The 22,608-nt window shown below is 36.7% G+C and overlaps 2 protein-coding genes across 2 annotated transcripts; both read left to right on the top strand.

Annotated features, from left to right (window-relative positions):
• The first annotated feature begins 4,531 nt into the window (after window positions 1-4,531).
• Window positions 4,532-9,778, top strand: LOC143532151 (inositol-3-phosphate synthase). Its single transcript, XM_077027280.1, has 10 exons — window positions 4,532-4,790; window positions 4,871-4,939; window positions 6,821-6,956; window positions 7,428-7,675; window positions 8,192-8,418; window positions 8,520-8,635; window positions 8,733-8,909; window positions 9,010-9,198; window positions 9,293-9,355; window positions 9,446-9,778. Exons 1-10 carry the CDS (start codon window positions 4,603-4,605, stop codon window positions 9,563-9,565), a joined length of 1,533 nt encoding a protein of 510 aa, XP_076883395.1. The 5' UTR covers window positions 4,532-4,602; the 3' UTR covers window positions 9,566-9,778.
• An 8,161-nt stretch (window positions 9,779-17,939) lies between these two features.
• On the top strand, window positions 17,940-22,141 carry LOC143532152 (actin-7-like). The gene is made up of 4 exons (XM_077027281.1): window positions 17,940-17,963; window positions 18,394-18,787; window positions 19,486-20,099; window positions 22,033-22,141. Exons 1-4 carry the CDS (start codon window positions 17,955-17,957, stop codon window positions 22,096-22,098), a joined length of 1,083 nt encoding a protein of 360 aa, XP_076883396.1. The 5' UTR covers window positions 17,940-17,954; the 3' UTR covers window positions 22,099-22,141.
• The last annotated feature ends 467 nt before the right edge of the window (window positions 22,142-22,608 follow it).

Below are 22,608 nucleotides of genomic sequence, written 5' to 3' on the forward strand. Positions count from 1 at the left end.
AAAAGAACGACGATATCATTTTCATCTATCATTAGTAATTTGGCATTGCGTCTAAGGGAACATAAATTTTCATCTATTGGTTGTTTATTTATATTATGTGAAATGGTACATCATGGCAAGTGAATTATTTTCTTTTCATATTATATATATACAAACTTATGAATTCTCACAAACTTAATTTTTGACAAAATATATTATTTTAAATACGATGCATGTTGAAGTATGACTGAGGAACGGAAAAAATTTAGTTGGACTTTTAGGTTATTATAAACTAATAGTGTGTGTCTATTTCGACGTATTGTTATTTGATTTTGAGACAATTGTGTCCTTGTAACTTGATTAAGTAAATTAAATATTATTGTCACATTAATAATGTATGCGAGCTATGGCGGCGTACCATCCCGGCATATAATCCGTCTAATAAGGATTAAACAAAGTCAGTGATCTGTTGTTAGACAGGTATTGCTATTGATAGCCAACTTGATAGTTGGAATTACCACTTGTTAGATTTTTAGTTAGGATTAACATTGCCTAGTAAATATTTTCATTATTAAAATTCAATTTTTTAAAAGAATAATGTATATTTTGGACAAATCAAATGTAACAAACTTGTAGCGAGTTTTCAAGTTGTTTGTCAACTGATGTCCAACTTCATTATTTCTCTATTAGAAGATCTGGGAAGTAAGATTCTTTTTTAGAGGTTTATGAAGATTGAGAGTAAGAGCTTTTAACGACAGTGAGTTGGAATATTTTTGTGATATTTTGAAGTATTGTTTCATCACTCTTCTTGATTTATCTTTCATTCTTCAACTTTGATAATTCAGGATTAACTATTATACTCAATCGGTGATTATATTGTTATTCCATTGTGATTGTTTAAATCATATTTCCCGTACATTTACTTTATTATATTTGTGTCAATACTAATTTGTTACCATTCCAGAAATTTTGGACCTGCATGTCATGTTGCTGATGTTAGACCACAAGAACTAATGTATAACAACATTACCATTGATGGATAATCCTAAAGGAATAGGCATCGAGCAACGAAATCAAGTTTGTGTTTAAAAGATTTTAAATCCATGAAAGCAAATTACTATTATATGAACGTGTTAAGATGTTTATTCATGAAGATTTGTATGCATATATGCATGTATGCATGGTCGTGAATTTAGACTCGGAATATGAATGAGATTTAAACTTTTGGGATAGTTACACCAATTATGGTAATCACGCCATTTTAATGAGACGTTAAAATCATGATCACTATTATCTTAGTGAGACGTATCATCTCATTCCTTATCCTTTCACATACTTAGAATTCATATCTAACTTTAAAAACTAAAGTAAAGTTGTTTGAAGCCGAAAGAAATTCTTGGTTGGTTGCGGATTCAAGGGCAAAGGAGGGTGGGCGCATGCCCACTATCCAGCCGGTGTTCAACCCATGTTCTTAGTATAGTTAATAGACCGATCTTCCTGTTTAAACCCAAGTGGCCACCCTTCGGTTAACGTATTTGTCTCTTTCTAAGTATTAAAGTGTGAAGAGAATAGAGAAAATAACATTAGTATGACAAATTTACAGAAATTATAGAAAGAAGAAAAAGAAAGATTTTAAATGATTGATGATTAATTAGTTGCTTTATTATTATTCCATATTTAATTCTTCTTTTTTGTTTACAGTTTTCCGGGACAAACATTTTTGTGACATTTTATATTTTAATAATCAATAATACGAGCATTCATCAGATATTTTAATTAATTAAACATTATTATTATCATTAGTTAAGTTTAAAATTGTATCGGAATTAATTTTTTATATTGTTTTAAGTTATATTGTATTTGACTATATTATTTGTCATTTTTATATAATACTATTACTTAATTTATAGTTTTTTTTATTGTTTTAAATTTTATTTAATAAAAGAACACTTATCATTATAAAATTATCCTTTTAAATTGTTTTTACCATCATATAGTTGTGTTGATTTTCTTTTTGTGTAAATTAATTTTTTGATTTTCATTTAAGAACTATTAACAATTTTCTAAAAACAAAGTTTCATCTCAGATTCTTAAGATTAAAAACATAAAAAGTTTTTAAGAAACTCAAAAAAAGATCTAAAAAATTCATTTTACTTTGGACCTCCATAATAATTAAACATGTTTTGCTCTTTTTAACCAAACCCACTTTTTTTACTCGTTTCATATGTTTTGCTCTTTTTAACCCAACCACCTTTTTTACTCGTTTCATTTTTGTGTTGTTTTGCTCTTTTTAACCCAACCCACTTTTTTTTACTCGTTTCATATGTTTCGCTCTTTTTAACCCAACCCACTTTTTTTACTCGTTTCATCTTATGCCGTAGAAAAAGTTCATGGATCCGGCTCCGTCATCATTCATCAACAAATTGATTTGTATGAAGAAGACTTAACTGATTTAACTAAGGGAGCTGCTATTCATACACCCACAAAGGATTTAAAGAGGGTGTGTGTAAAAGAGAAATTGTATGTAAAAAAGGCATACGAATAGCAAAAAAGGTGTTTGAACAGACAATGACTTTAACTAATTACCTTATATAAATTTATATTATTTTATATTATATTTCCTATGCAAGCTCCTAGAATAAAATAGAGGCTCTCAGACCAGGTGTAATGGCACGTTGTGCTGGACGTTATGAGCTATAACCTCGGGGGGTACACCGCCCCCATGCGTTATGTTGAATTTTTTTTTGCGCGTTGTATCTAAAACGCGAGAATGGCACGCGGATCAAAAAAGTTACCGTTGGTTTGGAGCCATTGGAGTTTTAAAAAAAAATTTAATTATATTTATACTATATAAACAAACCAAACATATATTTTTAACACATTCCTTCCAATCTACCAATTTACACAAATATTTATATCTTTTACACTAATATTTCTACCATCATGTTTCCAAACAACAACCAAAATATTCTCGATTTCGGTCAATATGCCCGTCAAGCCAACCAAAATCCACAACCGAACCAATCTACCGCCCCGACGCCAACCGTACCCGTCCCGCAAATGTATGACCCGCAAATGGCCGCGTACTTTGCACTTCTACAAAACTCTATGCCAAATGCGGTGCCCGGTTTCCAAAACCCAATGACAAACATTTTTGCGGGTTCGGGTTCCCAACCAGCCCCGGAGACCCAACCCGAGGTCGAGTTCGTGCCGGAGACACAACTCGAGGGCGGTTCGAGCCAACGCGGACGTTCGAAAAAACACGCAAAGAAGCCCGCCGGCGAATCTCGGGTTAAAAAGACGGTGATATCGTGGAGTATCGACGAGTGCGTACTATGTGCTCGTGCTTGGTGCCAAATATCGGAAGATGCCAAATGCGGTAGGTTTTTAAAATGCATACATATTTTTTTTTAAATTTCTTATAACAAACATTAAACTTGTAATGTTTTTATTTTTTTAGCGAACTATCAAAAAATGGGGGGTATTTTGGCACAAAATTATAGAGAGGTTTCACAACCTTGGCGGGGACTCGCGTCGAGAAAAAGATTCGTTACTATCGAAATGGGGCTACATAAACACCAAATGCATGGCTTTCCATACGGTTTTCTCTCGGATGAATCGAACTAGGAGTAGCGGTGTCTCGGACGCGGAAGTCATGGATAACGCATTGGTTGAGTTTCAACATAAGGTCGACGGGACCTTCAATTACTTTGGCATTTGGAAAGACCTCTTGAGGTTTCACCCAAAATGGGGCTTGGTGTTGGATGCCGAAGCCGAAGCCGAAGGCGAAGGTGGTCCGCGTAAAAAAAAGTCTAAAACATCATCTTGGTTGATCCAGACACGCCCCGTTCCGACGCTCGAAACTTCAACTTAAGCGATAATGACCCCGTGAATGCTACCGACATGCCTCGGCCGGGGGGTAGAAGAACCAAAGGCAAAGGAAAGGGGAAAGGGGCCGGTTCGTCGTCGGCAGCGGGTTCGAATCCCGAATTGGAAAGCCAATTCCAATTAATGAACTCTCGACTCCAAGATTTACACCAACTTGGAACCCAGCGACTTCAAGTAAATTTGGACGCCGTCGACCTACTTCGAAGGAATGAGATGGACAAGGATATCGAGATTTTATCAAACGAGCTATTCGAAGACGACCCGATAGTCCAATCTCTAAAAGCCAATCGACGAGCGAAAATTTTAGAAAAATATAAATGAGTTTTAGTTTTATTAGTATTATTTATGTTTTTTTTATTTTAATTTGATGTATTTTTTTAAACGAATTATTATTTAAAAAAACAAATAAAATTATAATGACTGGGCGACACGTGGCACATAACCCCTGGATGTGGAGAGTTATGACTACAGCCTGTTTTTGTACAAAAACATAAATCTGACTGGGCGCCACGTGACGCATAACCCCTAGATGTGGAGCTTTACGACTACACATGGTCTCACCACAGTAGGACCCACTGCCACTTACCAAACTAACACGTCTCGGGACCCACCACGAGCTATAATAACTCTATATATAGAGTAGTCACTTGGCAATGCAAAAGCACAAACACATTACCAAACGCTTCTTCCCCTCTCTCGTTGTTTGTCCCCAAACAAACACTAACCTTAGAGAACATGTTTATCGAGAGCTTTAAGGTAGAAAGCCCCAACGTTAAGTACACCGATGACGAGATACACTCGCTGTACAATTACGACACCACTGAGCTCGTTCACGAGGAGAAAGACGGTGCTTATCAATGGGTTGTCAAACCCAAGACCGTCAAATACGAATTCAAGACTCAAACCCATGTTCCAAAACTCGGGTTCGTTAATCTATAATCTGTGTTAATTTTTAATTCTTAATAATTATTAATTATGTTTAATTGGTTTCTGATTTTGTTAGCGTTATGCTTGTTGGATGGGGAGGAAACAATGGATCGACCTTAACTGCCGGTGTTATCGCCAATCGGGAGTGAGTATTTTTGTTTTCGGGTTCGGATCGGACCGGGTTCGGGTTTTTGCATTGTGCATGTGTGTGCACATGTGACATGAACCTTTCATTTGGTCAAAAAACAAAGTAACTTGATAGATATGATGTTTTTGATATGTTGGTGATTTGAAGAATATATTGTTATTGACCTAAAAGCAAAACAAGTGGCAAAAGACTATTAATTTAATTAAGTTGTGATTGTTAAAAGGATCTAAAATATCACAAACAAACCGTTACTTCTATAAAATTTCATTTATAGCAGAGCTAATTGTAGGGATGAGGAGACCCCGGCTCCACAAACTTAACATAGAAAAAATGTTTGTTTTTTGAGCCGGGTCTTGGTGGGGACCGTTCTCTTTCATGAGTGGTCTCACCTAGGGCCGGTCCGAGAATTGAAAAAGTATTTTGGGCCGAAGGCGAAAAATATTTTAGGCCTAAGTATAAAAATATTTTGTTGGATTAAACAATTTAATTTTTAAATGAGCTTCCTTGGTTATGATTTAGTTGCTGTAAAAAACTTTTTTATAAAAGTAGACTTAAACATGTCTCATATGATATCAAAACCCACAACCTTTTGGTTGAGAGTTATACCCCTTCACCACTAGACCTAGCTATTGTTATGTAACTGAGTTTAAACGTTAAATATACATATTGTTTTTCATAAAAATACATATAATTTCTTTTTTTTAAAAAAAAATTCGGGCCTAGCGGGGTTTGAGCCGGGGGCGTCGACCACCCAGCCCCCTTAGGGCCGGCCATGGTCCCACTTTCGTTATAAGTGGGATTATACCGGATACTTTTTTTTAATCTTTAACATGCAAGAAAAACAAGTGAGAAGGCTCTTAATGTAAGATGAACTTTTTTGTTAGTAGTATGTTACTAGTTTGAAATAAGATGTGATCGTGAAGGGATCTAAAACGTTACATAAACAAAGCAACAAAAAGTTTTTAGAGCCTGGGTCTTGGTGGGGACCGTTCTCTCTAGCTTAGGTGGTCCCGCCTTCTCTGATCCTATCAATAGTTTTTGCTATAAGACGGATTTACTTGATATAGCCCTGCTTGCGGTGCGCACATATGATGTATATATGTGTGAACCCTCGGGTGGGCAAAAGTGAAATTGCACTAATTTTGACGTTATTTTACTAATCTCGTGAAAATAACGTTAAAAGTGACGGACGGTTAATCAGGCATCATGTAGTGGCGTTGATAGCTGAAAGATAAGGGTACATGCACCGATCAGCCGGTGTCCCGATGATTGAGTGCTATGTGCCTTATGTCCAAGGCTTGATGCAAAACTACTATCGAGCCGGGGGTCTCACCGGAAGCAGCCTCTCTATCCCTATGGGGTAGAGGTAAGGCTGCCTACATCTTACCCTCCTCAGCCCCTACCATAGCTTTGCTATTGGTGGGATATACTGAGTACGATGACGACGATGATGATGATGACGGATTTACTTGATATATTTTTTTTTAATCTTTAATATGTAAGCTAAGAGCCTAAGACTAGTGAGAAAGGGCTCTTATTTAAAGGTTGAAGTTTTTTGTTACTAGTTTGAAATTAGTTGTGATTGTAAAACAATGAAGTTTATTGTTACTAGTTTGAGCAAGTTGAAATTGTGAAAAATATGTAGAATGTTACTTATGAACAAAGGTTTTTGTTTGGCATGACATGTTGTGTCATGTCCAAGTCACCTTTATCTCCACTAGTGAGTTCTTGGTCCAAACAAGAAATGTTTTTATTCACAAGAGTTATTTAAAAGAAATATAACTTTTCTTCTGCAATCAAACAAGATTTGCTATCTTTCTTGTTTTGTCTTTTTTTTTGTTGTTGTTTAATTGAAAATTAATATTATAAATGAAACAGGGGAATATCGTGGGCAACAAAGGAAAAGGTGCAACAAGCCAACTACTTTGGTTCATTGACTCAAGCATCAACTATAAGAGTTGGGTCATTTAATGGAGAGGAGATCTATGCTCCTTTTAAAAGCCTCCTCCCAATGGTATGAATAAATATTAAAAAAGTTTGATTTAAGATCTGCCATTTGCAAGTTGCAAAATCCATCCAAATAACACACCTTTATGCTTTACTTTTCTTTGCCTGTTGTTTTAGTAAAATAATATATGAACTCGTTAAAGATTCTCACACCCTTTAGAAGTTTATAAAGAAAAAGTAACAAAAAAAGTTACTTTAAGAAAAATAATAATAAAGAAAGTTTTGTGCACGTGGTCTCATTTTGGAAAAATCTTGAACTAAGGATCATGCATGTCTGGTGACTGGTATTTGTCGGGTAATTACATATCAGATATATATATATATATCATGCATACCTAAAAAAATACATGGTTGGGATTTTCAAGTATTATACTTCATGATGATATAAGATGAGTCTAGACATGTCATAAATAACTTAAAATGAAGCATATACTACACAAGGGGTTCAATGAACTGATATGAAATAATGATGATATAGGTGAACCCAGATGACATTGTATTTGGTGGATGGGACATAAGCAGCATGAACCTGGCTGACTCAATGGCTCGAGCCAAGGTCTTAGACATTGATCTCCAGAAACAGTTAAGGCCTTACATGGAATCCATGGTCCCACTTCCTGGTATCTTTGACCCTGACTTCATTGCTGCAAACCAAGGTGCACGTGCAGACAACGTCATCAAAGGAACCAAAAATGAACAAATCCAAAAGATCATCAAAGACATCAGGTCTCATTTCTTAATTATTATTATTATTATTATTATTATTATTATTATCAAAGTTAATTACACATATGGTCCATGTAGTTTGTGCAAATTAACACACCTTTAAGGTCTAATGCTTAATGGTAACAAGTTTGGGGTCTAAGTTAAACTTTTGTTAACTTTATGAAAAATAACCAGAATGCCCTTTGAGCAACTATGTGTGTGTTAATTCAAAGACTATTTTGCTAAATCATCATTTTTTGAGAGATTAATTCTGAAAAATACCTGAATTAGTTATAATTGTAATATTATATAAATAATATATGTCTGTTAAGTTAAGAGAAAATGACCAAAATGCCCTTCGAGTGACTATTTGTGTAATAACTCAGACTATTGTGTATTAACTCACCATCACTTAAGCCACAAACTTGTTACTTCAAAGGTGTTACTTTCTGAAAGCCACATGCACCATCTATATAATTAACTCTTGTTATTATCATTCTACCCACTGAAGCCTACAATTTTGACTTTTTTAAACAGGGAGTTTAAGGAGGCTAATAAGGTAGACAAACTGGTGGTTTTGTGGACTGCTAACACGGAAAGATACAGCAATGTAGTGGTCGGGCTTAACGACACTATGGAAAGCTTGTTTGCATCGTTAGACAGAAACGAGGCCGAGATTTCACCGTCCACTTTGTATGCAATCGCGTGTATTCTTGAAAGCGTACCTTTTATTAATGGCAGCCCGCAAAACACTTTCGTACCAGGTAGCTAGCTAGCTAGCTAGCTAGGTGTCTTTCATGTTTAAGTTCTGTTTGTTGATGAATATGTACATATCTAATATTATTTCATATGGTTGTGGATGCAGGGGTTATTGATTTGGCTATCAAGAGAAACACCTTAATTGGCGGAGATGACTTTAAGAGTGGTCAAACTAAGATGAAGTCTGTTCTTGTTGACTTCCTTGTTGGAGCTGGCATTAAGGTAAACATAACCACCTTTTGCTTTATAAATTCAAGACTTTTGAGTCTATTAATACCTTAACTTAAAACAAAACTTATAACCGATTGTTTGAAAACAGCCAACGTCCATTGTGAGCTACAATCACTTAGGAAACAATGACGGGATGAACCTCTCGGCCCCACAAACGTTCCGCTCCAAAGAGATCTCTAAAAGCAATGTCGTTGATGACATGGTTTCCAGCAATGCTATTCTATATGAGCCCGGTGAGCATCCCGACCATGTGGTTGTCATCAAGGTATGTATAACAAAACAAGCAAACACTATATTGTTTTGCTGTCGTTATGAGTAGTTTAACATGAACATAAGGATTAATGTTGTGAACCGGTTTTGTTTAGTATGTGCCATATGTTGGAGATAGCAAGAGAGCTATGGACGAGTACACGTCTGAGATATTCATGGGCGGTAAAAGCACAATCGTTCTACACAACACGTGTGAGGATTCTCTGTTGGCGGCTCCCATCATCTTGGACTTGGTCCTGCTTGCTGAGCTCAGCACCCGTATCCAACTCAAAGCTGAAAACGAGGTTCGGTTCTTGTTTCTTATGTTATCATTAAACGTTTTACTCGGTAAAATGTCATATCAAATTATCAATCATGAGGATGTTATAATTATTACAGGGGAAGTTCCATTCGTTCCATCCGGTGGCTACGATTCTGAGTTACCTAACCAAGGCGCCTCTTGTAAGATTCGAAATCCTTTGGTTGTTTTAAGGTATTGGTCGGTCATATGATGATGTTAACGAGGTTTTGTTTGGTTTGTGATTTGAATAGGTGCCACCAGGTACACCAGTGGTGAATGCACTAGCAAAGCAGAGGGCGATGCTCGAGAACATACTGAGGGCGTGTGTTGGATTGGCACCGGAAAACAACATGATCTTGGAATACAAGTGATGATGATTTGGATTTGGGCATGTTTTAAGTTATTAATAGTTATGCTGTTGTTTTTTCAAAATGTTATGTGTGCGATGTACTTTGTTTTAGCAAGTATTTATTCGGAGATGAACGAATCCCAAAATAAAACCAAGTTTTATGGTTAATATGCGTTCGTACCCCTGAACATGTGGGGTCTTTGTGCACGGGTTTGCCCAATGTATATTGTTTAATTTTAAATGATAAGTGTTTTATTTAAACCATGTGTAGCGGATGAGTTTTGGTTAACAAGTACGCTTTTTTATTCTCTCTTATTTTTTATACAAAACCCATGTGTTTCTTCCGGTATTTGGGGTGTACTCGGCAAACCCATTAGTTTGGGATGGTTTGACAAACTCAGTCGGGTAGAGGTGCACAAATCGGGTTTTTTCTAATACCCGATTCGGGTATGTACCGGTTTTGGGTATGATCGGGTATTGTAAAAATGGGTATTGAGAGAAATGGGGTAGGGTTCGGGTAGGGTATTGAGGAGAAAAACTCAACCCTATGTATCCGGGTAGGGTATGATCGGGTTCGGGTATTGGAACCGGGTACGACCGGGTATTAATACCCGGTTTTGAATTTGTAATTTTTTTATACATTTTTTAATTTGTTTAAAATTTAAATTTGCTTTGTAATTTATAAAAATAATTAAACTATATTACAAAACCATAAATCCACATAATTACAAATTATTTACTTAGTAATATGCATTTTATAAAAACTTAAACATAAAAGTTGTGAAGTAAACATAAAAATATACTATAAAAACTCATGTATTATTTTGGGTATTAGAAAATTGGTATCGGGTATAACCGGGTATCGGGTATAGGGTATGATCGGGTCCGGGTATTTACGGGTATAAATCGGGTACGGTTCCGGGTACGGGTATTGACTTCAAAATGCATACCCTATCCATACCCTACGGGTAGGGTCGGTTCCGGTTTCGGGTATAGAATACCAGGGTATAAAAAAAACCGGTTCCGGGTATTATTTCCGGGTACGGGTTTTTTGTGCACCTCTACAGTCGGGTAACCATTTCGGCTTGTACTACTCGAATACTTTTGAGTCTAAACCGGAGTAAAATTTGGGCCCTTTTCTAGATCTTTTTACCCGCCTCCTTTATCCGGGTATGAGACCAACAACAATAAACTTTTTTTCTTTTTTACTTAACCATTTAGGGTGGCCAAAGTGTATCATCTTCTTGCAATGTTTGATTAGTGAAGTCATATGCTATACTTCAATAATTGAGGTACTAATATAAATTTCACTTTGCAGTTGCTTTGGCTTTTTCGAAGTTGTTTAATTGGTTTCTGATTAGTATGCTCCGTATCGATTTGATTATTAAAATTCCCATAAAATCTATAAACTTAATAAGGATGATACTAGCATCAGAAAGTTCATGGATTGGAATAAGCGGGTTCCTTTAAAGGTTAAGTTATTCGGGTGAAAGGCGGAAATAGAAAGAATTGATACCTCGGACGCGCTATACAAAAGAAATGTCATTGATGAAATCAAATGATGTTCGTTATCTGAAGGAGAAAGAGAATCAACCGAAACATCATCCTTACTTGCTATGTTGCATCAACAATATGACAATTTGTTAGTAGTTGGTGCAAAATTCCCCCAATTTATGCTTTCGAGATTTAAGACCTCTTAATATTCATTTACTAGTGGCGCCCAAGGAACTAAAAAGCAAGCAATTCAATTGGTGATCCTCATGGCATGTTGGTGTTTAGAAGATGAGATACATGAAACGGGTTCTCGGTTAATCATCTAAAGGAGGAAATTAAGAGAAACAGCTTGCTATGGATTAAAAATAGAGGGAAGCGTGGTGTTCGTTCACGTTTTGATTGTAATATTTTTCAGGTGTGTTTTGTAATGGTTTGTTGCATGGTGTGTAAAATGTTCTAGTCAAGCTCCTTGCTGGACTAGTTTTTGATTACCTAATAAAATTTGTCGTTATAAAAATATAAATTAATATATAAATTTGAGCTAAAATAGTAAAATAAATAATACAATTTAGCTAAAATAGACAATAGTCTTTGCAAATGACTTTAACGACCACATAATACAAATTGATGGACACTATCCTTAAATTCAAGTTTGAAACAATGATGACAACACTTCAATGCTACCAATTTCTAATGGTACTACATTTTCAACATTTTATCTTGAACATTTGTTGGTGCTGTTCATATGTTCTTCATTATTGCTTGGTTGAGAATGTATAAAAGTTTTATTGACCTTAATAATTTAGCGATTGATGTTAACAATATAGTACACAATGAGAGTTACACCTTAGTCAAAATATATTTGTACAACTAAACAGGATAATGCTTTCTTTCTTTCTTTTTTTTTTCCGAACAATAAACTTCTATATAAAAGGCCGAAGCCAAAGCCCAAAGGCACCCTCCACAAGCCGGAAAAAACCGAAAACAACTTACGTCATATGAAACTTCGTCCAATTAGACCAATCTAAAGACTTACAATTAGATCTACTTTTTAACCAAAGAAAACCCAAAGACTTTATATTAGTAAAAGAGTAAAAATATTGCCGGTATCCACCTCTTTGCCTTTAAAGAGCGTTTTGTTTCTCGCCTTTCATAATCTTCAACAAGCGATAACCACTAAACCTTGGAACGCTTCCTTTTCTCGACCCTTTTACCCCACATTAAAATGGAACTCAAGAACATTCCTAATTGAGAAAGCAAACAACAAACGGATCTTACACCACCAACTCAAAACAGGATAATTCCACCACACATATTTGTTTGGTAAAACTTTCAATAAATGCAAACTTTATTACGATATCAATATTTATAAAACCACTTGTTAAATTATAAAGGCAAAACAGTTTGTAAATAATCTCAATCTCAACTACAACAAAATAGGTTATAATGAAAAGGAAAAAATATTATACATATTATGTATTTCTAACATTCCAAACATTATATTATACAGAACTAAAACAAAAAAAAAAAAAAAAACACACACACACACAAAAAAGGTTGTTTTCATTTATTGCGTAATTTCTCTATTTACTAACCAATTGAATCTACATCTGGTCAATAGTAAAATAATATTCATAAAAATACAATTCCATGTCTTATGAAAAGTCGTATAGAGTATGTCTTTTTTAAATAGCTTGAAATATGTTTAAATCATATTTGAAAAGACTCGAATCATTTTATAAACCAAGTCAAGCTTGATTCAACTCGTTTACAACGCAATCTGAACACTAGTTAGTCATCGAGACCGGTCACCTAACATAGAGTTAAAACGAATAACAAAATAAAAATATGTATATTTTGAAGTGAGAAAAGTCAAAATAAACGGACAATAGTCGCAAATAAATATAAGGCTGAGGGGTGTGGAGCGCGAGAAAGGGCGCAGAAGGACAGCCGTTCGCGCCCCGGGGCGCGAGCACCACACCACCGAGGCGCGAGAGGGGCGCGAGCGCGGAAAAAGAGGCAGGCGCGGATGGGCTAGCGGCTGAAAATGGCGTGAAGGTTTCTTGGGTTGCGTGAATAGAGCCGTTTGGGCTCGTTTTTTATTAAAAAAAAATTTTTTTTTCCATACAATATTTCTCTATATATTAACCTATATCCAACACAAACCCACAACAATATAACATACAATCTTTTCTCTCTATTAACCTATATCAAACCCAAACCAACACCAATATCACATACCACACCCAAAACCCAAAATCACCCCATCTTCCAAACCTTTTTTTAAAAACATGGCTGGAAATTGGTACCCAAACCTAGAATCAGATTACAGTTACGACGATTTATGGTCGGCACCGGACCAAGCGATGTTTTATTCGGGGTCGCAACAACCATCCGGCTTTCAACCATCCAACATACAACCGTCTCCTAACTTTGTAGTTCCGGAGACACAAGAACCAGAAGGTGAAGCTGCGGGACAAAGAAGACGCGTCCACCGGAAAAAACAATTTGCAACGGACGGGTCGGGTTCGGCTTCGACCGGAAGGACGAAACGGAAAATCACTCCGTGGTCATCGGATGAGAAGGAAGCCCTGTGTCGGGCTTGGATAGTCACTTCTGAGGATCGGCGTTGCGGTAATTGTTTTAACGTTTTTAAAAATGATTTTTAATAAAAAAGTTAAATAAAAAAGTTAAATGACATACAAATTTATTTATGCATTTTGCAGCGGACTACCAAAAGAGCAAGGTCTTTTGGACAAAGGTTAGGGAGACGTTCTATTCGCTCGTTGGGAGTACAGAGCGGAACGCCGATATGATTTCGGGTCGGTGGACCGAAATCAGAAAATTTGTCGGCTTGTTTACTAATCTGTTCAACAGGAACGCCGGTCGTATGAGACCAAGTGGCAGTGACGATTTGGCGGTTTATAATTTCACTGTCGAAGAGTGGAGGCAGGAGTGCCTGCGGAGGTATGGGACGGTGAAGACGTAGGACGATGTAAAGGTGTGGGAGAGGTTGAGAAGGTGTTCTAAGTGGGTTGAGCTGGTGGCGCCGGACGTTGATGCGGAAGTAGGGCCGAAACGGACTAAAACTAGTTCGTCTGGAGCGTACAGCACTTCCGCCGGGTCGGATTGCCGGGTTGGATTCGACCTAAACGTTGCGGGGGAGGAAACGTCTTCACCGCCGAGGAGGCGGCCATTGGGAAGGGACGCCAGGGGCAAAAAACCGGCTGAGGGGGAAGCCGTAAACATCAACGATCTTGTTGAATCCCTCAATAAATTCAACAAAACCATGGAGGTGGTCTCTAATGACAAAAAGGAAAAAAAAAAGAATGAGAGATTTGGAATTCCTTACAAGAGACTTCAGTAACCTAAATCCGGTCGACCAAATGCTGATGGAAAAACAAAAGGAACGTATCCGGAAGAGGTTGATCGAAGAAGACCAAGCCGAAGAATAAGAATAATGTTTTTTTAGTACTTTAATTTTTTTTTTAGATATTAATGTGTTTTTTTAATTAATGTGTGTTTTTTTAAATAATTTATGACTTTTTTTAATAATACGTTTTTTTAATACATTTATAAAACAATAAAAAAATAAACCGCTCGCGCCCCCTCTCGCGCCCCTCCACACCATGCCCCGGGGCGCGAGCACCACTACCAACACCCATCTTATCAAGTTTTCTCTCTGCCACACGTCACAATATTATTGGCTGGCGCCCCCACTCGCGCCCCCCCCCCCCCCCCCACCCCTCAGCCTAAGAATGGCATGCCGAAAGAAAGGCTGTCAACGCCAGCTCATCTTATCATTCCTACACTACACTTCCATTTTTCAAATATATATTATTATTTATTAATTATAATAATACACCTTAGTTCCTCTCAAGTCACCTGACCTAGGGTTTCACTTTCCGGCCATCGGAGCTTGCTTCTTCCTCTCCGATCTCAAACTAAAGGTTAATTCCACTCCTCATCTTCGTTACTAACTGTTTTGTTGTTTTCAGTTTCCACCGATAATATGTTGTTGCGTTAGATCTGATGATTATTGATGGATCGAATTTGTTTATTTTGATATGTGTGAACTACATGCTGATTTCACGGTTTCTGATGACTAGATCTGTTGAGATCTGTCTGTGATTTGTTGATTGATGACTTAATAGGAGGATAATGTTTAGCTTATGTAGTCCGGAATGCTAGCTCGTTAACTTTGATCAAGTTTTGGTGCTTGAAAATTGAATTGTAGCGTTTGTAGCCGATCCGGTTGATTTGTTTGTGTGATAAGAGTATGATTGCAATTTTTTTCTTTAATCATAACATGTATATGAACTATAGTATTCAGATATAAAATAATACAAGGAATTGAGGAATTAAAACAGCCACTAGACTAACAAGCACTAAAATTAATAGCTATAAACTACTGATCTTGGTTTTAAAATGTGCGCATCACATGTGACGTGGCGCCTTATGCGGTTGACCAGCATTTGAACAAATTGGACCGTTGATTGCAATAGGTTCGAGTGTGATTGAACAAATCTGACGATTGATTGACTGATGGTTGAGTATTTGAACAAATTAGATCATTTATTGGACAAGTTTGACTAGATATGATGATGATGATGATGATGATATACTGTATTTTAGTGTTTAAAAGTTAACAAGTTCAAACATAATCTATAAATAGTTTTTTGTTATATTTTAGTAATGAAAACCTCACATATGTGATGTGCACGCTTTGCCCATCGCACATCACACATCGGCTTTTTAGATCAAAACACTCCGGAGCACAACACACTTTTTAATACCAAGCTATTGATAACACAAGGTGGTGAGAAAACTATAGAACTAACATGTATATACATCATGTTTATGTGACAGATATATAAAAATGGCCGACGCAGATGATATTCTGCCCCTTGTTTGTAACATCCTAAAATATTATAATGTTAAATAAAGAAAGTTACGTTTAGTGATTTCGCGTTATTTATTAATTAACATCGAGTATAGAACGGACCATGGACTTGGATTAATTAAGATGGATTAAGGGTAATGGGCCTTAGGTCCATGGGCTTTAAGGGATATAAATATCCCCTTAACCCATCCTAAAACCCTAACTATCATTTCCATCTTATTCTCTAACACACTCCAAACACACACACCATATTTCGGCCGAGAGAGAGAGAGACGTCCAAGACCAAAATCAAGCCAACCATTATTAGATCTTCTATATACGAGATAACCAAGCAAACTGCGACCACACCGAACGTATAAAAGGTATGTTCTTGACCTTTAAAGTTTACGTTTTATTGAACGTTTAGCCTTTTGAATGTCCTTAAGTTTAAAGATCCAAGCTTTATAGTATATACGGGATATATATACGAACGAAATGGTTAGGGAACGTTAGTGGGTGATGTTGAACCATAACAAGGGTATTAAAATCGCCAAAATGCTTGATAAAAACCAAACCCGTAGCTGAACTGGGCAACTTCGCCTGCGAACTGGGCAACTTCGCCTGCAAACTGATAACTTCGCCTGCAAACTGATAAGTTCGCCTAAATTGATAACTTCGCCTAAGGCTAAGTTCGCCTAAATTGATAACTTCACCTAAGGCTAAGTTCGCCTAAATTGATAACTTCGCCTTAGGCTAAGTTCGCCTAACTGATAACTTCGCCTGACATAAGTTCGCTCAAGGTTAACTTCGCCAAACTTAACTTCGCTTGATGTTAAGTTCGCTTATTGTTAAGTTCGCTGGGGTTAGCAATTTAGAAAATAAATTAAAAACCTAATGAAAAATGTGTTAAGACAGTTAATCGACCCCAGCCAGGGGCTCTGCCCCTTGGACCCTGCTAGGGGCTGCCGCCCCTAGACCCCGCTACCAGGGGCGCTGCCCCCGGACCCCCGTTCGTTGTGGGTCATATAAAGATAGAAATACAACATGAGTAGTAGTAGTTAATTGATACGTGTAAATATTATACAGTTAGCCGTGCACAGCTCAAGAAGGGAATAACTATAAACGGAGAGCGTAACAGGATTCAGGTGAGTTTCTAGCCCCACTTCTGTGTTATGTTTTCGGGGCTGTGTGCATACTCTATATGTTTGTTAATACACTTATCCTAAGTGATAAGTGTATGCCTTATATGAATGATGTGAAATGTATGAATGATTGCTTGTTAGTACGTGAACGATCTTCGAATATTGCACGTACTGTCAGGTTGTAACGCTATGTATAAGGTAAGTATGATATGTATGCTTATATGTATGAACGTGATAAAGTTAATAAAAGAAGGAAATGATGGTTGTATGGTTGTATGGTTACGAAAAGGGTACCGAGCCCTAATAATACTCGAGATATGATGTATGGTTGTATGGTAACGAAGAGGGAATCGAACCCTACTAATATTTGAGAACTAGGGAACCGAACCCTACTAATATTCGAGGAAAGAGGGTACCGAGCCCTAATAATACTCGAGGAAAGAGGGTACCGAGCCCTAATAATACTCGAGGAATGTAGGGCGTAATGCTCTTTATAACGTAAGATGTGAAAGTATGAAAGTATGAATGAAAGAATATAAGTTATCGTGTATTGTATGATGTATGATTAACTAGAACTCACTCAGCGTAGCTGACTTTTAGTATGCACGCAGGTGAGTAGGATGAGACAGCTGGCTTGAGTGGGGACACATGGCAGAAGAATAAGAGTCTGGCATCTGAGGACATATGATGTTTTAATTTTAATGCTTTAATGTTGAAAGACAAAGGATGTTTTGAGACAAGTTATGAATTATGTAATGTTTTATGAAAGTTTTATATTCCGCGTAAAGTTTTAATTAACTCTGATATTTAGAACTGTGTTTATGAGTAAATCCAACACGAAAGTAGGGCTACCGGTAACGGGGCCTTACATTGTTTGTGACAATGGAACCGGAATGGTGAAGGTTAGTCTACTAATGCTAATACTAGCTTGGTGGGCCAGACAACGTCCTAGGCGTAGGGGAGATCGGAGCAACAGGTAACGCCTAGACGACGTTTTCATTCCTGGGCTGCAGTAAGTAGATCGAGAGGTCGTTTCGCCCCTTGTCCCCGAATATGGGTAATATGTTCTCATACAATGTTGCTCCAATCTGACCTAGCTTCCGAAGTCGAGCAGTCTCAATTTCACTACAGGATTTTATAATGAATGCTGGGCTGGGCCACCTCGAATGGCGTGAGCCGCATGCGGGGAGACCCGCACGTACGGTTTTTAGGGGGATCTGGTCGAAAGACCGGCTGGTGCCCACCCGACTAGAGGGACCGAGAAATTAATAGAGTAGTCTAGTACTAATTCTAATAGTTACTAATTTATATATTCTTTGATACACTTTACAGGCTGGATTTGCGGGTGATGATGCTCCGAGGGCGGTTTTCCCAAGTATTGTAGGTAGGCCCCGCCACACGGGGGTTATGGTAGGTATGGGACAAAAGGATGCATATGTAGGAGATGAAGCTCAATCCAAAAGAGGTATCTTGACCTTGAAGTATCCTATTGAGCACGGTATTGTGAGCAACTGGGATGATATGGAAAAGATTTGGCATCACACATTTTATAATGAACTTCGTGTTGCTCCTGAAGAGCACCCCGTGCTTTTAACCGAGGCCCCGTTGAATCCTAAGGCGAATAGAGAGAAGATGACTCAAATCATGTTTGAGACTTTTAATGTCCCTGCTATGTATGTTGCTATTCAGGCTGTGCTTTCTTTGTACGCTAGTGGTCGTACAACTGGTTAGTTATTTTCTCTCATTGGTATTGTTTGTAGTTTGTACTTTACTCGTCTAGTTTAGGGAGTTCATGTTTTGGTTCGGTCGCTTTTGACGAAAATTTAGTGTTGGATCAGTAACAAGTAACAACGGTTATGGTCGGGCCGGGTTGGTTAGGTTGGCAGAATGGGTTGGTTTTTGTAGTTTTATGGTTTGAAGGTTCAGTTTTGCTGGTTCTAGACCAAAACATGGTACTTTTTATTAAAACATAGTTTTGTATTAAATTAAAAATGATAAGGATTGTTCATTAATAATAATATACATAACTTTATATTCCTAAATTACAAAAATAATAATAAATGTTAAAACGGCTGGTATTTACAGTTTGCCGGTTCGGTTTGCCAGTTTTAGACTTAACAAAAATATTTTAAAAAAAGCATAGTTTGGTATTAAATTTTAAAAAATGATATGTATTGTTCATGATTATAATGTGTATGCATGACTTTATATTCCTTTAAAAAATGAAATATAAAATGTTAAATCACCTGTTCAAATATTTTTAAACAGTAAACTGTCGATGTGTAAAAACCAAACCGTGAACCGGATCTTGCGTATTTCAAACAGCTCGACTTCATTTGGTTCGGTCGGTTTTGTTCGTTTATGAACACCCCCAATTTACTTTACTTTTCTACTTTTACGTTGTTTAACGATATATTGTTACAGGTATTGTGTTGGATTCTGGTGACGGAGTGTCACACACGGTCCCAATCTATGAAGGATACGCGCTTCCACATGCCATCCTCCGTCTCGATCTTGCGGGACGCGACCTAACCTATTCGTTAATGAAAATTTTAACCGAACGAGGTTACATGTTCACCACAACCGCCGAACGGGAAATTGTGCGTGACATGAAAGAAAAACTTGCATACGTGGCCCTTGACTATGAACAAGAGCTTGAAACTGCTAAAAGCAGCTCATCAGTTGAAAAGAATTATGAACTGCCCGATGGGCAGGTTATTACTATCGGGGCAGAAAGATTCCGCTGCCCTGAGGTTTTGTTCCAACCGTCTTTGATCGAAATGGAAGCTGCGGGTATTCACGAGACGACTTATAACTCAATTATGAAGTGTGATGTGGATATTAGGAAGGATTTGTATGGTAACATCGTGCTTAGTGGTGGGTCAACTATGTTTCCGGGTATTGCTGACCGGATGAGTAAGGAAATTGCCGCGCTTGCACCTAGTAGCATGAAGATTAAGGTGGTGGCTCCGCCGGAGAGGAAATATAGTGTTTGGATTGCTGGGTCGATTCTCGCGTCTCTCAGCACTTTCCAACAGGTAAATTAAGTCTTTATGTGATAGCTTGTTATATTTATAGTATACGCATATTATTATTATTATTATTGTTATTATTATAAAAAATAATATAATAAAAATACGTGATAAGTGATAGGTTTGTAAATGTTTTGATTATAACTTTTATGTATAGCTAATACATATTTAGTTATTTTGGTCATAATTTTATGGGAAATCCCCAAAAAGTCTTTTTTTGGAGAGATGTTCCATAAATGCCCTCGTAAATTAAAGTTTCCAGAAATGATCCATTAAAACACGTCTTTGACGACGTGTTTGCCTCCTAACACGTCATGCACGACCTTTTTGGCTTCTTTTTTATTATTATATAATTTTAATAAAACTTTAATTTATGGGGACATTTATGGAATTTCTCTCCAAAGGGCATTTTGAGAAATTTCCCTGGTTTTATATATTTAATACAAATTTTATAAATAGCAAGCTTCTTTACGCTTGTGAGTCAGCTATAGCTTGATAAGTGAAGATCAGGCGCGGTTAATATTTATTAATAATAGTTAGTTTATATACATTTATAATTGTTTTTTGTGTATATATTGTTTGGTTAACTTATCGTAATATTATACATTTATAATGGCCATTTTCGTCCCTGCGGTTTGCTACTTTCGCCACTTCAGTCCAAAGTTTGAAATTTTGTTAATTCAGTCCTCATAGTTTTAAATATTAGCCAATTACGACCCATCCTTCTAACGGCATCTTGCTATGCCGTTAGTTTAAGGGTATTTTTGTCTTTCTCCTTTTATTTTGAGTTAATGGTCATTTTAGTCCCTGTGGTTTGATACTTTTGTCACTTCAGTCCAAATTTTGAATATTTCTCAATTTAATGTTCGGTTTATTTCAATTTATTTTTTTATTATTTTTTTATTTTTTTGTCTATAACCTTGAAGAGCATAATCCAAGCCCAAAACCATCGAGCAACCTCCAATACAGGTATGCATATACTCTGTTAACAACAATAATCGTACCCCCATCATATTTAGTTTCTAGACATTTCCTAAACTTTCCCCTATGGTGGAATTCAATGGTAAAGTGGTCAAGATAATTCCCTGAAACCAAGTTGTACAGAAAAAACTAAAAATCGTTTATTTGATTAATGTATAATACTTGATTTCGACCCAGATTTTCGTTACGATATGTTAATCTCTAAACCCTAACAATTATGCATTCATTAAATAAATGTTTTTTAGTTTTTTTTTCGTACAATTCGGTTTCAGGGAATTGCTTTGACCACTTTACCGTTGAATTCCACAATGGGGGAGAGTTTAGGAAATGTCTAGAAACTAAATACGAGGGGGGGGGGGTACGATTACTGTTGTCAGCAGAGTAAATGCATACATGTGTTGGAGGTTACTCAATGGTTTTGGGCTTGGATTATGCTCTTCAGGGTTATAGACAAAAAAAAATAAACCGAACATTAAATTGACAAATTTTCAAACTTTGGACTGAAGTGGCAAAAGTATCAAACCGCAGGGACTAAAATGACCATTAACTCAAAATAAAAAAGAGAAAGACGAAAATACCCTTAAACTAACAGCATAACCGGATGTCGTTAGACGGATGGGACGTAATTGGCTAACATTTAAAACTACGAGGACTAAATTGACAAAATTTCAAACTTTGGACTGAAGTGGCGAAAGTAGTAAACCACAGGGACGAAAATGACCATTAACTCTAATAATAATCATTCTATAAATATATATTACATAAAGATTGTATAAAGAATTGGGTTGTTTAAGCTCGCGATCCAGCTTGAGCTCTCTATGAGTGAAGCTCGGTTGCTTGAGCTTCGGTTCGTTTACTGAATTAATTATTATTATGATACAAGAAATTGAATTTTCACGCCCTTAACTTGTGGAAAACTTCAACTCATATGTTTGGTTGTTTTTGTTGATTTGATCAGATGTGGATCTCCAAGGGTGAATATGACGAGTCTGGTCCATCTATTGTTCACAGGAAATGCTTTTAAGCATGTTTTGTAGTCGGTTTTGGTTCTATCTATTTAGTATGTTTTCGTGTTTGTTTTTGTTTGATATTCTTTTATCTATTTTTGGTGTTTATGTTTCATGTGTGAAGTTGTTAATGAACAAGAGTTTGAACACTTGTTTGTCATATGGTCGTGTTTTATAATTACACATTGTTTTACCTAATTTTGCTGCTTTATGGTAATGTGTGATTCTAGGTTTTAAAACTCATGGGTTGGTCTTGATACATTAACTGCTTTCTTTTTGTGTTCATCTGGGTTTTAACAATGTTTGGGGAAACTGGGGGGGATCGGTTTGATATATTTATTCCTGTTTGTGACGGTGAATATAAGATAATAATTCGTTAGCGTTTAAGAACAAACGCTTGAACATTATCGTTCAATATTTTAGAAATTGTACTTTGAAAACAAGAGGTCCATCAAATCGGCTTTTAGTGCAAGATGATTAGGAGTGTAAACGGCCTATGACTTACAAAAGTTCGAGCTTGGCTTGTT

This window comes from Bidens hawaiensis, unplaced genomic scaffold, assembly GCF_021521415.1.
Source record: "Bidens hawaiensis isolate Kalapana, Puna unplaced genomic scaffold, B.hawaiensis_p1.1 tig00009361_1, whole genome shotgun sequence".
NCBI classification, from domain to species: domain Eukaryota; kingdom Viridiplantae; phylum Streptophyta; class Magnoliopsida; order Asterales; family Asteraceae; genus Bidens; species Bidens hawaiensis.

What these genes read in the sequence shown, in the direction of transcription:
- LOC143532151 (XM_077027280.1), top strand. Translation starts at nt 4,603, where the DNA reads ATGTTTATCGAGAGCTTTAAGGTAGAAAGCCCCAACGTTAAGTACACC. An exon ending in TTAAAAGCCTCCTCCCAATG is followed by an intron (nt 6,957 to 7,427) that starts GTATGAATAAAT and finishes ATGATGATATAG; the next exon opens with GTGAACCCAGATGACATTGT. An exon ending in AACTCAAAGCTGAAAACGAG is followed by an intron (nt 9,199 to 9,292) that starts GTTCGGTTCTTG and finishes TAATTATTACAG; the next exon opens with GGGAAGTTCCATTCGTTCCA.
- LOC143532152 (XM_077027281.1), top strand. An exon ending in CGCTAGTGGTCGTACAACTG is followed by an intron (nt 18,788 to 19,485) that starts GTTAGTTATTTT and finishes ATATTGTTACAG; the next exon opens with GTATTGTGTTGGATTCTGGT. An exon ending in CTCTCAGCACTTTCCAACAG is followed by an intron (nt 20,100 to 22,032) that starts GTAAATTAAGTC and finishes TGATTTGATCAG; the next exon opens with ATGTGGATCTCCAAGGGTGA.